The 18565-nt window shown below is 36.5% G+C and overlaps 2 protein-coding genes across 2 annotated transcripts; one reads left to right on the top strand and one right to left on the bottom strand.

The window, feature by feature from the left end:
• Positions 1-6007: 6007 nt before the first annotated feature.
• LOC132606801 (uncharacterized) lies at positions 6008-10458 on the top strand. The gene is made up of 6 exons (XM_060320435.1): positions 6008-6286; positions 6383-6417; positions 7472-7651; positions 8901-8951; positions 10038-10096; positions 10186-10458. The coding sequence occupies exons 1-6, from the start codon at positions 6207-6209 to the stop codon at positions 10288-10290; spliced, it is 510 nt and encodes a 169-aa protein (XP_060176418.1). The 5' UTR covers positions 6008-6206; the 3' UTR covers positions 10291-10458.
• Positions 10459-11128: 670 nt separating this feature from the next.
• Positions 11129-18522, bottom strand: LOC132626591 (MLO-like protein 1). Its single transcript, XM_060341511.1, has 14 exons — positions 18029-18522; positions 17250-17307; positions 16442-16683; positions 15078-15194; positions 14929-14989; positions 14735-14832; positions 14182-14256; positions 13982-14070; positions 13799-13848; positions 12873-12913; positions 12342-12551; positions 12184-12251; positions 11751-11811; positions 11129-11646 (listed from the first exon to the last, which is right to left on the bottom strand). The coding sequence occupies exons 1-14, from the start codon at positions 18155-18157 to the stop codon at positions 11452-11454; spliced, it is 1494 nt and encodes a 497-aa protein (XP_060197494.1). The 5' UTR covers positions 18158-18522; the 3' UTR covers positions 11129-11451.
• Between the last annotated feature and the right edge of the window lie 43 nt (positions 18523-18565).

Below are 18565 nucleotides of genomic sequence, written 5' to 3'. Positions count from 1 at the left end.
GCGTGTGTGTTAATGGAGGAAGAAAATGGGTTGATGGATTTCTTGAAATGATGAAGAAGAAGAAGAAGAAGAAGGGTTTAGTGATGAAGAAGACAAAATTAATGGTTAATTAGAGGTTAATTAGTGTAAATATAATTAATAAAAGAAAAATAAAAGAAAAATCAAATGAAAAAAAAAAAGGAAAAGTGGCAGTGACGTGGCACCAATGTGGCGGGGAGTGTGCAACACTCTCCACTGTGCAACTGAGCATCAATTGTTTTTTGCCACGTCAGTCAAAAAGGGGTACAAAAATACAGAAAAAATAAGACTGGGGGGTAATAGGTCGCCCGCAAAGGTTGGGTGCATCATAATTAATCCGAGTATACGTTTGGGGGGGGGGGGGGGTTAATGTATTTTACCTACATTTTATTTACAAATACACAATCTCCTAACGCCTAAAGCCAACCCCACCACCCTCACTATCATCAGAATTATCTCTCCTCCTCTTAATGACAGGATGATCTATGCCATGATCATCATTTCTTCCCTTCTTCAGGCCCTTGGTGAAAATATGCTTCCTGTGGGAGACGACGGCGGTCTCCACCTGAGTAGCCTCTGTAGATGCCTTAGGAGATAACTCAATCGGAGGAGACTGGACCACAGGAGCAGAAGAATGAACCTGAAATAACATATAAACAATTTAATGTTTCATAAACTAAACATGAAATAACATATAAACAATTATTTAATAAATTATTTCTTTGTAAAAAAACAAACCTGTGTGTCGACGGCCTCCTGAGATGGCTGGTCAGAGGGCTCCTTAGCTGGCTCCTCAACTGTCTCCTGAGCACTACCCAGAGCTGTAGCTGGAGGTGGAGATGGGTCAATCTGGACAGGCGGAGACGGGTCCACAGGCGCAGAAGAATGAACCTATAATACATGTAAATAATTTAGTTTAGATTAATAAAATAATTAATTAATACATTATTTTATTGTAAAAAAAAACCTGTGTGTCGACGGGCTCCTGAGATGGCATGTGAGAGGGCTCCTGAGCGGCCCGCGGAGTCGGAGATGCAGATGGTGCCATAGGCCCGACTGTAGAACGAAGAAAGTAGTCATCGAAAATAATATCCAAGTCCTCATCTCCGCCTCCCATATGTAGATCACCAACTGGCACCTGCGGAAATGATGCCCAAGGATCATAATGTGGGAACATCTCTGGCGTATATCCAGGTCTCTGTGAAGTTGACGGCCTGGAAGAAGAAGGGGTATCTGTAGCCGACAGAGCCTGACTGGCTATATCGTCAGGCTCATCTACTAGACCTCTGCCAGCCCGACCACCTCTGCCAGCCCGCCCACCTTTATCAGCCCTACTACCCTCAGGAACACACTCTGGTACATCCTCATCGACACGATGCCACTCCTGTGCCCGTGTCATACCAGTGTCCGTAAGATGAACTATCTGTGCCGCATATGCTGCTATCCCAGGGTCGGTGGACTCCGTAAGGGGAATGCTCTCATGGTGTATCATCAGAGTCATCCGTAGCTGCATATATTTGTAAATTTTAAGAATTGAATAAATTCGTAAAGTAATACATAATAAGACGACGATTGAATAAACTTACCAGCGCCTCGTACGCTCCTGAGAATGATACATATCCTAGGCCATCAGGATGCGGCGTCGAGGGGTTGGCAATCAAGGAGCGAGTGATATGCATGTACCAAGTCATGTACTCATGGACCGGAGTGTCATGTCCGACCGCCGCTAGAGTCGTCATTCTCGCATTCTATGCATTGACTTCCTGGTGCATACGCGCCCGCCATGCTGCACTATCGATCGAACGCTCGTCCCTGGTGTAGTGGTAGTGCTCCCAATGTGTAGCCGTGGGTATGTTCTGCACATGCCCAAACTGTTGTAATACACGGTCGGGTGCGTGATGCTCAATGATGTCCATATGGATCAATGGACACCGTGCAGTCCACATGTGCTCACCAGATCTACAAAACACCGGCAGCTGACCTAAAATCTGATCATACGGCGTCCATATGAAAGCCTATAAGAGGATTTCAACTAGTTAACAATAAAAGACTAACAAAAATAACAAACTAATGTTAAATCAAAAAAACTTACTTCGGGCACGGTCATGCGGTCTAACTGATCCCTAAACGAGAGAATGACATAGTGCGTCTCCACACCTCTGGTACGGCCTCGCGACCATCTCCGCGCATATAGCATATCCTCAGCAACATAGTCATCAGGAGGGTGAGCAGCTATGGGCTGAAAAGGTCTCAACCTAGTCCACACCCATATCTGTCATAGTCATCAAAAAAATTATTTATCAGTCGTCGTTTCGAAAAAATATATTTAGTGTTTTATCTACACACACTTAAATATATTACCTGAAGAAGAGGGCTAAATGCAGCGACCTCAAGCCTCTCGCCCATAGAGGCTCGATCAAATCCTCTGTACATGTAAGCCAGGATAGCGGCGCCCCAACTATAACATCCTAGCTGCTTTAGGTCTTCAATAAAGAGAAGATACCTAATGCTCATATCCGCACCTGACGTGTTCGGAAACATGATGCCCCCGAATATGATGAGAAGATATAAGCGAGCACGTCGGTCAACATCATCTTGTAGCGTCGCCTCGCCAATCGGATGCTGCAGATCTACGAGGCGCAAGTGAGCATGGAGGCAGGACTGCAACAACCGACTCCGTCCACGCATATCCCCCTGTAGAGGCTCGAAACCAGTGAGCCTGGCCATCTCCTGGCGATACGACAGCATCTCCGGAGGCTCAACTCTATATAATGCCTGTCCATCAATCTGTAGACCATAAATCACCTCGACATCCTATAGGGTGATGGTAGCCCAGCCATTGCAGAGATGAAACGTATGGGTCTCCGGTCGCCAGCGCTCAATCATAGCTGTCACTAGAGCCCTATCGTGCACAAACCGACCAACCTCGATGCACCGGTAGATACCGCCCCGACGTAGTATATCTATGACACGGGGATGTGGGGGAATAACCTCTACAATATCCCATGCTGACTCCCCCAAACGGGTACAGACCACTCTACTAGAGGATATCGGTGCATCCCATACATTCTGGGACCTAAGCTCATGCTGTAGATAAAGTACCTCTCTGTTGTCGAAGGGTCCCGGCTCCATGGTGGTGTCCTATCTATTTTAGGCATTTTAAATTAATCATTAATAAATGAAGTAAGGATTAAAGTGGTATATTTTTTACGCATTTTAAATTAATCATTATTTTTTTAATTAATCTCTAATACGTAGTATTAGTTATGTAATCTTTTACCGAGAAATTATACAAAGGATTGAATCCTAAACTACGGATTTTCAATTTCTAATTAGCAAATAAATAAATTAACAATTAAAGATATAAATATTAATAATTAACAAATCAAAAAATTAATAATTAGCTAGCAAACAATTAGCATATAATTAATAAATAAACAATTAACTAACTAATCAAATAATAAAAAAATAATTAGCTTATAATTATTAAATAAAGCGAGAAACTAACTAATCAAATAATTAACAAATTATTAACAATAAACAATTGGCTTAACAAAAACTAAAAAAATAATTAGCTAGTCTAACAATTGAAATAACTAATCTAACAATTACCAAATACTAAATAAGCGACTAATAAACAATTAACAAATTAACAACAACTAAACAAAAAAAATAATTAAAAAAAATGAAAAAAGGGGTTGAAAACAGTCCTTTTGCGCACAAAAAAAGTGCATTTTTTTTTTTGTCCATATTCACACAATAGTAATGCTTAGGTTAATAAATTAACAATTAACAACAAATGAAGAAAAAAAAATAAAAAAAAAATAAAACGGGCTAAAAACACCCCTTTTACGCACCAAAAAAGTGCGCAAAAGTATTTTTTCGTCCACATAGTAATGCTTAAGTTAATAATGTAATAGAAAAATCGTAGTGAAATACTTAGATTGAAGCTTTGATTTTAAGTTTTTGAATTGAATTATACGCCACTTTATTGCGAAGAAATTTATTCCTAGACTTCAATATACCACTTTTGGGTTGGAAATCAATAAGAAAATGATGTTTTTGATCGCGTGGGACCTCGGAAAGGGACCTTTAATGGCTGATTTTCGTTTTATTTTTCGAATTCGGGGGGACCAGTGGGGAAGATGATGGGCTCGATATATTTACGCACATATTCTGTGCGTTAAAGGACTTTAGTGTAAAACTACACTTTGGTCCTTTTACGCACATAATCTGTGCGTGAAGCCTATTTACGTTTTTTTTAATGGGTTATTTTGGTTCCAAAAGTTTATTTTGGGGTTACAAAAGTCTTGGCTTCTGCTAAAACATGATAGTATGATCTGCCCTTGCTATAAATATAGGAGCCCCGCACTTTTGTAACAAAAAATAAATAAATTTTGGAACCAAACTAACCCATTAAAAAAAAAAACCAAACTAGGCTTCACGCACAGATTATGTGCGTGAAAGGGTTTTTTTTTCTTTTTTTCTTTTTTCTTTTTTAAGCTATCAAAAATCAGGTTTTTTTTCATACTTTGGGCAAAGATTAGTTATGTTTCAAAACCCCGAAATATCAATATTTTATATAGAACTTAATATATTCTTTTGCGTACAATAACGTCGGCTCATTACATCAAGTATACCTAAACGTTTGGATCGTCGTTTTAGGGGTTGTAGAGTGCCCCGAAGTAAGTTTTGTTTGCTTGGAAACTTTATTTTTTGGAAATCAAACTCAAAATTAAGCTTTTTTTAGTACTTTGACCGAAGATAGTCACGTTTCGAAACACCGGAATATAAATATTTTATATAGAACTTCATATTTTTTTTAGCGTAAAATAATGTCGGCTCATTACATCAAGTATACATCTATGTTTGGATCGTCGTTTTAGGGGTTGTAAAGTGCCTCGAAGTAAGTTTGGAAACTTGTTATCTTTAAGTTTTTTTTCTTACTTTGACCGAAGATTAGTCACGTTTCAAAACGTTGAAATATAAATATTTTATATAGAACTTAATATTATTTTTAGCGTACAATAATATCGGCTCATTACATCAAGTATACATATGCCTCTTCACTCATGTAAAGAAAAAATAAGGATCGGAGCATAGGTGGAAAACTAGTTGTAAATTGTTGAAACTTTAAATGGTCATAACTTTGCGCTCGGATGTCCGATTTACGCGATTTTCTTTTTTGATTCAGGGTATTTTTTCGAGATCTACGCAGACAAAGCCAAGCCGATTTTCCAAAAAACGCCCGTTATCCCATTCAATTTGAATTTTGCCCCAAATTTGTGCAAAAAATTCATTCTTCTCTAGTAAAAATCTAATGATAAAAAATCTATTTCGAGATGCTAATCCCGTGGTAATGATGTTTTGAATGTCAATTTCGAGGTTCAAATTCAATTTATGAAAACGAGTTAGATAGCATTAGTGAACAATATAAAATATAAAAAGTGTCTACTTTGTGACATTCACCAATTTGGCTTGGTGGTTTAGCCTCCCATTTTTACTCACTTCTTTTTTGTGCCAACAATGTGGGATCAAACCTTGGTGGGAACATTGAATGAGATATATTATACCTTGGTTGAACCTTTTTGAATTGGATGAATTATTTTTTAATATAATATTTTTATTTCAAAACACTTAAATCAAAATCCTATAAAATATGACACTTAGATGACGTTATTGTACGCAAAAAAAATATATTAAGTTGTATATAAAATATTGATGTTTCGGGGTTTTGAAACATAACTAATCTTTGCCCAAAGTATGAAAAAAACGTGATTTTTGATGGCTTAAAAAAAAAAAAATACCCCTTTCACGCACAGATCAAACTTAAAAAAATATAGTTTGGTCCTTTCACGCACAGATTCTGTGCGTGAACCTTAGTTTGATTTTTTTTTCTTTTTAATGAGTTAGTTTGGTTCCAAAAAAATTTTTCGCATTACAAAAGTGCGGGGCTCAAGTTATAAAGGTGCAAAATTGGAGAGTGCATTCACTCTCCCATAGCGCGTAACTTGTATTGCTTAGAAACCAAGCAAAACACCACAATATCGATCAATCAAAACCCAAACGCAGAAAGCATGAACTTATCACACGTCCTCTGATGCTCAACTGAGAATATCACCGGTACTTCACATTAAGAAAGTGGTGTGGCGGCGGCGCGTGGAGGCGCGTCGAATACGAAGGGGGAGATGCCGGAACATCCTGCCGTAGACTCATTAGTCGCCGACAATACCGTAACTGTCAAACGTTATGCTCCTCCCAACCAGCGGTATCATAATTAATAATGATATTTATATACGAATTGCTCTTTCTAATTACGGACATGTTTTATGTAATTGAACTGATTTCGTGTGATTTTTACCAGGAATCGTTCACTCGGTAGGCGAAAATCTGGAGGAGGTAACTAGTTTTCATACATCTACAAGTAAAAATTTAGCTATTGAAGGATTAATTGAGATTATGTTAAGCTTAATGCGTCAATTTACATGTAATGTACTGTTATTATAGAGACTAATCTCACTTAAACGATAAACACAAGCTACTACAAAACGAGTTGTAGCTCTCATGATGAGCATTGTGTTCAATGTTCATCCTACAAGGCTATTTTTTGTTCTCAGCTGACCTATAATAAAAGAATATTCTCCTTTTGCTCTCAAATACTACTATCATCATTCACAGTGTTTTTGAAATATCTAATGGTGTAATTAAATGGTGATCATACATCAGAACTTGCCTGTGTCGATAGTGACAAGTTTGAAAGTGGCAAGTCTGGAAGATGTTGAATTTCCGATGAGATGAGTTAACTCTAATAGGACATAAGGATGCATTATACGATTGTCTCTATACCAGCGGCCAATCAGTGGAAGCTATCCTTTTGATCTTTTAAGCTGGCATTTTAAAGTTGGTTTCTTCAATGTAACTCCAAATGTTTCTCTTTTCTTATTGTTATAGCATCAGCAAAACATGCCGCTCAATGCAACTATTAATTTTTAGAAAGGAAACAGTTTTCATATTCGGTTTTGCTATAAACGCCTTCTCCTTGATTATATATATATATTTTTTTTTTCTAGGGACTCTCTGTATCATGTGTTTTTAGCTGTTATCAACTAGTAGAATTGAACCTTTTTTAAGGTTATACATGGTAGACTAGTAGTCATCAACAAGATTAGCCAATGTCGAACCCCTGAGAAAACATAGGGAAGGGTAAATAATTCCTATAATCTGGGTTGAACTATTGACATAGAATAAAACCTTTAAAGAGTGTTAAACTCTCAACTGGTTGACTAGTTTTTTTGTATTTGAAACTGGTGCTCTTACTGGTTGACTAGTTTTATTTGTGATGTATGCTTCGAAGAAGTAGGATAACTGGTGTACTTTGCCTATGAATGTTTGGCTGGATTTAGTCTTCTAAACTAGGAATCTAGATCGACCTTCCTAATATTTTAGTTTACAGATCGACTTGAACGAGCTAGCAGCTATGCTAGTGATGGAGAGAAGAACCAAATGAGTGCCTCTAAGTCTGTATCTACCGTAGCTGATGCTGGTGTCAATCGAGTGAATGAGTATCCTCCGACAAGGTTAATACCACTACAAGGGTGTTCTACAAGCGATGCTTTTCAGCTACTGAATGACCGTATGTATCTTAGATCAAATCATGAACTCCTAAGTTTATCAATTCCATTATCTATTTAATCACTTTTATCTCAATTATGTTGTCATACCTTCCATATCTTTTTCAGTTCTCCCATTTTCTGATGCCTTTTCGCGCCGTTCAGTTATTCAGATTCAAGTGTTTTTTCAGTTCACTTTTGTTGTGTATGTCTATCATATTTTGCTTTGTATATATTTCACTTGTCTTTGTTATCAACACCAACGTTGAGCTCTCTATCGATGCTGAATTCGTATAGTGAACTATAAGAGATCATATGGTGATTTGGCTTTTGATGTGATTCTTCCATCATCTATGAGCATTTACTGGTTCTCTTCAAATTATTTTCTTTAATTTAGCCTGTTTTTCATACCAATCATTTTGGACCTAATTGTTGACAAAGATGAGATACGTATCAAAGAGTAGTAGCTTTCATAACTTTTGACTTATTGGAATCCCCTCGACGATAAAGATGCTCTCAGTCTTTGGAATGTCAAAATTTTCCATTGGAGTTATTTCATTTTGCATTTTCCTTTGATGAAAAGCTTAGCATTTCAACTTGATTGAGGTAATCGAAGTGAAAGTTGTCGGTCAAGACGACATTTTAACGCAGAGTACTATCATATGTGTTGTTAACAGCATTTTTTGCACAGTGCTTTCATGCTTGTTTCACAGTAAGACACCTTATTCCTGTATCTATCAAGAAAATAACGAAAATTTTCATTTACTTTATATATATCAAGGAAACAACGAATTAATCAGGTTTAAGAGGAAAGAATTAATTGCTGCTTCTGACAATAAGAAACTATCAATAACAACAACAAAATCTCAGTTCCAAGTTAGTTGGTGTAACTTGTAAGTTATATGAATCATCTAGTCATTTTTCCCCATTGAGACCCACTCTTAGGAAACTGTCAGCCATAGCCAAAAAAGGGAGAGATATTGCAATCAAAACTTTGATCCTACGCAATAGAACACCGTACTAGCATGTTGACATCAGCAGTCCCTAGGGAAAAGCCAGCTCAATATTTTATGATGTGTGGGTTTTTTGTCCCCCCTCCCACGTGTCACCGTGCCATCATTTAGATATTCTGGTGATATATTTTATAATGATATTATGGTAATTTGATAACCAGCTTTCTGTCTTGTGTATGAACGTTGGTATGTTGCCTCTATTTACTATGACAAGAAGTTACAATGAGAATGGTGATGGAAGTTTCATCTCTTTTTGTAGGCTGGGCAGCTGCTCTGACTGCTCACAATAATTTACCTGAAGATTCTCCTGGTAAGTTAAAGGGTGGCCCTCTACTAATCAATTGCTCTGATTTCTTCCTTGAATTGCAATGTAGAGAAGTTATCCAGGAATAATTTTTTGCCACCTTTCGCAAATTCGATTTGTGTAAGAAATGCATATTTTGTGAACATCTAATTTCACTACGTAACGGATCCATTCTGGTGCTTCTTTCGAAGTAAAGTTCATTTACTCTTTTAGATGGCATGTTGAACGCTTCTAAGCCTGAAGGAGTCTGAGCTTTTGTTTTGTATATGCCATTCACCTCCTGGATGCTTAAAATAATAAAATTGACCCTCATTCATCCCAAAAAATGTTATAATACTTCTAAATATTGGTATGATGGGATTCTAGAATCCTTTTGCGTACAAAAGTTCATGCTTACCAGGTAAGTATGCCAAGTTTCAATGACCTATTTGCGTTTATCATCTTATATAGTAATGTCAAGTGTCGATGTCCTTGAGTCTAAAATAGGTTTAGAGCAATAAGATGGATTTGCATTTTCCAAAGGACATCATTCTACCTCTTTGATTTGGGTTACTTCTCTGTACCATAGAGTAAGTCAGCACACTCTTGTGAGAGTTCTAGCTTTGATTATATGGTTGAAAACTGCAGGAAGTGATGCTTTTGTTTTTGTAGTTCTCCGTGATAAAATAATGCAGAAAGTATTGAATTTGTTATAATCTGTTTAAGTGGTTGATAGTCTTTGGCTTTGTTTTATATTTGGTAACTAAGCTTTGATGACTGTGCCTATGGGCGTAGATCAGAAAGAATACCCTGGAGATATTGAGCATGAATAAATTTCACTTCTATTTGTAATGAAATCAGATGATTTCTCCAATTATCAGTGAAAACTAATAATAATAACCTTTCATCTACTCTTCTGATCACAGATATATATATTTTCATATGAAAAAAAAAAAAAACATATCTGCATTTTTTATTTATCGTATATAATTTTGGATTAAGATGAGATTAAATGGAGTAACATGGTCAATAAGGATTCATTTAGCCGCAACTTGCTTGGGATTGAGGCATTGTTTTGTTGTTCTATTCTGATCGGCTGTTCTGTTTACCCAGAAAGGCCAGTAATGTACACAAAAAGATCACCCTTGGGGCATGCTATGCTTCCACATCAAGTAAGATACAATCTGCTTATTATCTCCCCCTTTCTCTCTCCCAGGTCATCTCTCCAAAAATACTGAACCATTTATCTTTTTGCCTTCAGTTAATGTCACAAGCAGGAGCTGGATCTTCTACTGGGTTACAAAAGGACTTTTTAAGCGAACTTCGGCTGGCAATGCTCAATGCAAATGTCATTTCTGATTCGTAATTATTACCCATCAAGTGCCCAAACTAAGTTTGGCATTCAGAATTATTTGCAATGCAATGTTAGATACCTGTTTTAAGCCATCATCAATCTGGATAACCACTTGATATTTAATCTGTTTGAGAAAGACAAAACTCTGCGTTGTCTATCATTAAAGTTGCAATTCTGCAATCTTTCTCGTTTTTCTGTTTTTTATGTTCTTTAGTGCACTATTTTTTGTAACTACGGTGGCAGGGGCGGAGCTAGTAAGGCGAGAACCCCCTTCGACGAAAGATTACACTATATATATAACGTGAAAATTATTTTTTATGTATATATAGTAGATGTTGAATCCCCTTGGCTTCTTCATATGTTTACTTCTTTGTATTTTTGAACCCCCTTAGTAAAAATTCTGACTCCGCCACTGTACGGTGGTGTTCGGGCTAGCTCACATGAACCTTGACTATTTTACCAGGTACCTATTATCTCCCACTAGCACAGGCATCGATAACTCTGTCCGTTAAGTTTAGGCAGATGAGGAATCACCTATCGGCTTTTGTCTCGTCTCTCGTAGGTTTTCAGCTTCGGTTTTTTCATGATTTCACCCATTTCATTGATAGTTAGGCAACACCCTTGGGTGCTGGCTGCACTAATAAAATGGTTAGGGAGTGCGTAGTCTCTACCCTCTCCAGACCTCATTTGTGTGATTACACAGGGTATGTTGTTGGTCTCTCCGACCAATGCGACTGCTAATTTGGCGAGAAGAGAATCATCTCAAAGCTGTCTTCTTCAAGATGGCACAATTTACCTAAGAAGAAGGGGACAAATGGTACTTTTTGCTGAAATCAAGTGCAAGACATGGTAAACATTGCGAGCTGAATATATCTAATTCATCGAACGTTAAACATGCGAGGGAACATATACAAATCTCCCTACTTCAGCTTAGGGACAGCCCAATATTATTACTACAACAACACCTCAGTCCCAAACAAGTTGAGGTCAACCATGATTCTCCATTTAAACTCATCACGCAAAATAAAAATCTAAAGCCCAAGATTTATATGCAGGAACTAAATCTAAACCTTTTTGGCACTGTTATCATACATCCATATTTAGAAGATTGAATATTTGATCATACTCCAGTTTTACACAATACAATCTAAATCACATGGATCCAAGTGTCAGCTAAACCCCAGTTTGATTTAATTCTTTCTGCCCGTTTACAGACATTGGTGATCCTAGAGAAGAACCCTCAGTTGAATGGCTAAAGCTATCTCTAGCAGCCTTATGTCCCTTCTTCTTTTTAACCTTCTCAGCCCAATCCAGAAGACACGCTTGAACATGATCATCAAACATCGACTTCTTATAATGACTCCCCATCTATAATATCATGTCCAAAAAAAGGATTTAGAAGGACATTCAGGTTTAAATTTCATTGATAGAATTCAAACGTATTGCATTTAACTGTTTGAGTAAAAGCTTACCTGTGTGACTAAAGCATAAAGTGGCAATGTGCTATAGCTGCATAAAACCTGAATGAATACCCTGGAAAAGATGAAGACAGCGTTCAAATATGAGCATACAAATCAGATATAACGTAAGTGAAAGGAAGGCAAGAACATTTGCCCCAAGACAGAAGGAAAAGGGTGGGTGGGTGAGGGGTCTTGGGGGGTGGGGGGAGTGCAGGGACGGAGCTAGGGAGTTTAAGGGGTTCGTCCAAATCCCTTTCGTTGGAGAATTCACTGTATATATAAGGTTATAAATATTTTTTTTGTGCATATATATAGTAAATGTTACTTGGCTCCTTCATATGTTTAATTCGTTATATTTTGAATCCCTTTAGTGAAAATCCTAGCTCCACCACTTTGTTTTGGGGGGGAGGGGGATGTAGAGCTGATAAGGAGTAATGTACTCTACCCTATGACAAGCCGAGGAATAACGAACACGTATTTTCCCATAATGCAGGAGTAAAAGCCATACTGGTACTACAAAGATCAAAAAACCATGAAATTAAGAAAAGAGCATTGAACTGTATTAAACATTGAAATGAATGTTGTACTTGATTACTAGCTCACCAAGATCCAGAAGAAAAATGCTATCTCAAAAGCATTTTGGAAGAGAATAAAATGTATCAAGAAGAGGACAATTTGAGGTCGGTCGAACCAAAAGTGATTATCAGATGGTGTTACAATCAATTCACCTTCTACTGCTACATGTTTCTCAGCAATCTCATGAGCTAACTGTATAATCACATGCTCCAATTTTGTCCCCACAGCAAGCAGAAGCTGAAAAATACGAAAAGAAGAACAAAAGGACACAGAACTAAGTCAGCTTCTTGCTGCACAAGTGTTATAATGCCAAAAGAAAAAAAACTAATAATAAGAAACAAGACAGAAAACCAGACACATTACAAATGAAATTTTTCATGTTTAACTAGCATTGATTATGACTTGAACACGAGTACCAGAGAAGATACTCTATCTATTTTTCTTAACGACAAAACCTAAAAGACAGCAATCAGGAAAAGCGATTGCGTCCTAGAATATTAAATCATAGTATTCTGATAAATAGCACACACAAGTAAAATTTATGATGGGGTCACTCACAATAAAAGGGATGAAAGCAATCCAGAAATATGTATGCCAACCTGCACAAGCGTAATGATTTGTCAGCCGTCAAATCATAAGCCACAACCCAATGACCAGAACTATATGTGCAATTGAAGAACCTTGGTAACATGAAATTAAAGTAGCATGAAAGTTATTCCATGCAAGCATTCAATTTTCAAAATATTATCGTGAAATTTCTCATCTTATGAGTGATGAAAACTTCAGGTAAAACGATGTACAAAAGCATTTTAGTAAGAGTCTTGATTTTATCACAACTCACAAGAAAGATGGAAGAATACCTTATTCCAAAAAAAAAGAAAGATGGAAGAATACTGTATACATAAGCATAGAAACTACACCTCAGTTAACATTTGGCACATCAAATGTGTCATGGTTGGGTAATCAAGTGACTAACATTGTGTTTATAAACTGGGAAGTCCAATATCCTTATAAGAAACTATACGAAACACGGACTTCAATAGACCAAGAAGCTAAATGCAGCCAGAGGCGGATCCAGCATTTAAGCTTTGCCAATTCAACCTTAAGGTTTTTAGCATTGAGCCTATTATAGTTTTAAAGTTATGTGGTCATATCTACTATTTGTAACAATTTTAGTGGACTTTTATGCATAACTTTGTTCTATGTGTCGAAAGTACTGGGTTTAAATGAATCCGGTAACATAATGTTGCATCCGCCCCTAAATGCAGCTTCTTCCTCCAAACAGATATTCTAGTCTGTGATACTGCTAAAATCACTATAAGCAAATTATTACTACTCGTTTCCAAGAGAACAACAATCACTCCTCCCATGCCTTCTACATAAGAGTAAAAATCAAGTGGGCTATAGCACTTGAGGTGAAAAGAGTACAAATGAAATCGTAGCAGCAAGGTAAACAGCTCTATTCCAAGTTTTAACTGGCATACCATTAATATTGAGCAACAAGAAGAGGATTACGAATATCCAGAGATACCAACTGCAAAAACAAAAGCAAAGAACAACAAGTTAATTTGAAAAACCAGCGGTGAGAAATTATGTTTTCAAACCCTCTTTAAAGAGTTGGAGAGGAAAATGTCAATAGTTTTAACATCATCCTATCTATCACTTACCTGATACCGACAACTGTCCTAAAATCGTCTTCCAGTGCACGTATCATGTACCTGTGAAAATTGAATCTTGGATTTCCCCTGCAGTGTGTCTACAAAAGGAATATGCTTTTACTATATCATAAGCCAAGTAAAAGCACCCAATACATGGTAAAACAAAAGCCAATATCTAACAACTCAATCGGGCAAAATAACATACTTACCATAATGAATCCCAAACGAAGTGCTCTATAATCTGACTCGTTGACAGAAGAATAAAATTGCTTAAAGAAAGAGTGCTGCAAACTTTCACCAAAGCACAGTAAGTAGTAAACTTATGACTAGCATAAATTTATGATACTTTTCTGTTCTATTTGCACCGATGAAATTTCAACCAGAAACAGACCATTTCTGAACTAAGACATTTGAGGACCAGTTAGCAGGATCAATCTTGACAGTAACAGAAAGATACATTTATTTCGATCCAAAGTATAAAAGACTAATATATACTCTCCAAAACTAAAATCACATAAAGTCCTATCCGAATAAGTTTCTTGAACACTGAGAATTCTATGATTGCCTAACATATAATCATGTTATATTCTAAATTCAAATGCTGTGTTAACCAAAAGAAAAGAAGAAATGAGTATAGGCTGAGGTAACCTAAGATATGTGACTAACTATTAGACTTTTATACATGCTAAAAAAAGAGAGGCTCTTTTGCATGTAGTACCCGGAGAATGGCCAAGATACTCAGTAGGGAGGGGAAGTGCTTACCACCCAACCCAAAATGACTGACTGTTTACCGATACCCTGAAACCGGTTCCTGATAAAATCATGTTCATGGACATGGGTAACTGCCGGTCTCAAATGATCTGCAAAAAGGACCATCAATACTAGTTTCCGTATTAAGAAAAAAAAATTATGTGCCAAAAAGTTGGACGTAACTCTTCATGGGTGACAATTCATACCATGTTCGGACTCAGGATTATCTTGCACTATTGCATCCTCCCAGGACTTCCATTGACGTATCTAGGCCATTATTAAAAAGGTAACAAATTATCAATTAGCCCGAAAGACAAAAGTATAAGAAACTGAAGCAGAAAAGCTTAGTACTGACCTTTGTTCCTCCAAATATAATAGTCAGAACAGTGAAAGTCACATGCACGATAGCTAAGACAAAGATAAAAATATGAAGGTGATGCAACGCCTCAAGAGATAGTAACGGGACCTTATGCTGAAAAAAATTAAGTAAAAAGGATTATACTTAGAATTCAATGATATAAAAGGAAAATTTGATATACATATTTCGGAACCAGAATTTAAAATTACTCCCTTTAGCTTTAGCATCAAGAAATTAAGAACAGCTACACAATATTTTCACAGCTCGTCTTACTTGAAATCAGCAAGAATATGTTACCAACAATTGGTTTCTTTTGGCACAATAATGCAGTAAATGAAAAATTATAAAACCGAAAAAGTTCCAACACAATTTTTCTTTTTTTCTTTGTATAGAAGCATCGATCACATAAGTTCTCTTTAATCAAGACAGATACTCCCTCCATTCCAATTTATGTGTCTGAGTTTGACCGAATACGAAGTTTAAGAAAGTAAAAAAGACTTTTCAATCTTGTGTCTTAAACTAAAGATGTGTATATTGTACCAAACTGCCCTTTGAATCTTGTGGTCTTAAATATGCCCCGCAGGATATTGGATTCAAAGAGTTACTAAATATAAAAGGTGGTATTCTTGTTGAAACAAATTAAAAAAGGAAGGTAAGACACATGAATTGAAATGGATGAAGTATCGTATAAAAAGAAACAAGGAGTCTCTTGGTATCTCTCTAAATATTTTATTGTTATATCCCAGTTCATTTTAGATGATTTTTCAATGAACCGGCACAATCTCATGAATTGTTAACCACAGAAAGACTGCTACACATTTGTTAAATTAATGACAACCTTACACCATAGAAAACTAATACTCCCTCCCCTACAATTTGAGTGTCTTAGTTTGACTTGGCATGGAATTTAAGAAAATAAGGGAAACTTTTGAATCTCGTGATCTTAAACTAAAGATGTATCTAATGTACCAAAACGCCCTTTGAATCTTGTGGTCCTAAACATGCCATGTAAAATTTTGATATGAAAGAGTTACAGAATATAGAAAAAGCGTTCTTTTTTAACGGTGGCGGACCCAGGATTTTGAGTTCGGGGGTGCTGGACCCAGGAATTTTGAGTTCGGGGGTGCTCTATTAACTATTTATATATGTTTCCTTTATATTTTCTATACAGCTATACACTCCGTGACTGAGTTTAATGGGTGCTGGAGCACCCAAAATTTGCACATGGGTCCGCCACTGTTTTTTAAACAGATTAAAAAAGAAAGTAAGACACTTAAATTGAAGCAGAGGAAGTATACTAAAAATTCACCAATGCAAAGTACTAGAAGTAGGAGGAAGATAAAGAGCAAGGACTTAAGTACTTTTTTATGGCAGTAACCCTCAGCAGTCATTTCTTCTGCAAGCAAATGCCGATGGTGATGAGGACCAGCATGATAGTGAACCGACTGATTACTAGCATGAGGCTCTTCATGAGATGAAGAACCCTCCAAAGATAACGCGCATGGAAGTAAGTGTGTTATGACACGATGAGGCACACAAAATTTGACTATACGACTTTGAAATACTGTTAATAGCAGGGATATGAACCCCAAGAGCATCAACTCTGCACATACACATTCAAAAACCAGTTCATAAATGAAGCCTCAATTGATCAATTTAAACTTTGAAGATCTAGATGGAGAAAAGTTTACAGATATATTAATTGATCGTTATTAAGAATGTTAAGTGCTAGTGATAGAATAATAGAGTTAGAATATCAGAAGATTTAAGTTACATCATCTCACACTAGTAACTATTCCATCAAATATCTTGTGTTTGAAACTTATAATAGATGTGTCTTGTATTATCTTTTCTTTTCTCTTGATTTCTCACAATTACTAGTACAAATCAAGACAGAATAAGAGTCCTAGCCAGAGGCGGAGCTAGGATTTTGAGTTCGTCGGTTCTGGATTCTAGAAAAGGCAGCTAATATGGGTTCTGGATAAATTAGTTATACACGTTTAAGTAAATTTTTTAACACAAATACAGGATCTAGCCTAAATTTACGGGGTTTTGTCGAACCCGTTGACAAAACTATAGCTCCGCCCCTGGTCCTAGCCCACCAAGACTTGTACGTAAAATAAGAGTATCAACTTCTGCGTGACTGAGATAAAAGAGAGATTTTAGAACCTTCTTTAACTTTCTGTAAGGCTTCATAGAGATGCTTCTGTTTCTTCTTCTTCAGATGCTGCACATATTGTTAGCAAAATAAAGGAACATGAGCAACTATAGAAAAAGGCAAAGCAACAGCAAACAGTAACAGTGCTGATAACAATCGCTTTTCAAAGCCTAAACAAGTTTGAGTCCGCTATATGAATTCTCTGTATCATATTTCACTCTATTTAGTTTGGAACCGTTTCATAAAGAGGCGAAAAAAGATACTATTATGTAAAGATTCTTTTTTATTGTCATCTTCATAGTATTGGTTTCTTAACGTAAGACAAACTCAAATATGACAATCCTTTATATGCAACGTGACAACAAAATGGGATTGCAGACCCTGATCTTTAGAGATGCAACAAAAGATGTTATTACAGTTATCTAAAAAGTGACAGTCGAGTTTTCATGTGATCTTAAAAAGTGTTAGTGCTTTTTGGCTATGTTGCTCGGACTCTTCAAAAATGTTGATGGGTGCGTATCCGATCTTCAAAAAGTTCTACATTTTTGGAGGATCCAACTCGGAGTGACAACATTTTTGAAAAGTCTGAGCAACATTGGTTGTTGCTGGATCTTAATCTCTCTCATTTTTTCAGAAAATTATTAATTAAAGGACATAATTTCAAAATGTTGAAAAGTTTTCAAGAACAGAGTTTTTTTGTTTTTGTTAATAACCATGCACTTTTTCATATAACAAATTATATCCAACGAATTGTTGAAAAAGATGATAAAAAAAAGATGCAAAATAAGACCTTTCCAGTATAGTGGAGGAGACGTTCAAGAGCAAGAGAAATGGAAACAATGACGGTGCATACAGCAGCAACCACCCATGTTGGTGTAAATTCCAATGACCCTTCTCCTTCATCTCCACCTCCACCCATTTTTTACAAATAATTATATATCTTTTTTCCTATCAAAATAACTGCTTTGATTTCTCGTGAGTTTTTTCATGCAAGGTGTAATAGAAAAGGGAAGAATATTGGATCAATTAAATGAAATAGAGATATGTACTCTTGAGAAGGAAATTTAAAAAAACAAAAAAAAAAAAAAAAAACACACACACACACATACACACACACCCGCAATTACTAGCGGGAGTGATTATGAAATGTATAAATGATCAAGAAAAGAATAAACAATTTGGAAGAGAATTGGCAAAATGGCGAAAAAAGAAATTCGGCTATATTTTCGGACAACGATGGTCTGCATGAATGATATTTGATGTGTTTTAAATGAAATGATGTTTATATGTCGTCTCGTTTTGTTTGGTCTGTGTCACGTGTGGGAGG

Source organism: Lycium barbarum, chromosome 1, assembly GCF_019175385.1.
Source record: "Lycium barbarum isolate Lr01 chromosome 1, ASM1917538v2, whole genome shotgun sequence".
Taxonomy (NCBI): Eukaryota; Viridiplantae; Streptophyta; class Magnoliopsida; order Solanales; family Solanaceae; genus Lycium; species Lycium barbarum.
Note: the sequence above shows the minus strand (reverse complement) of the source record. Positions and strands in the feature narration are given on the sequence as shown.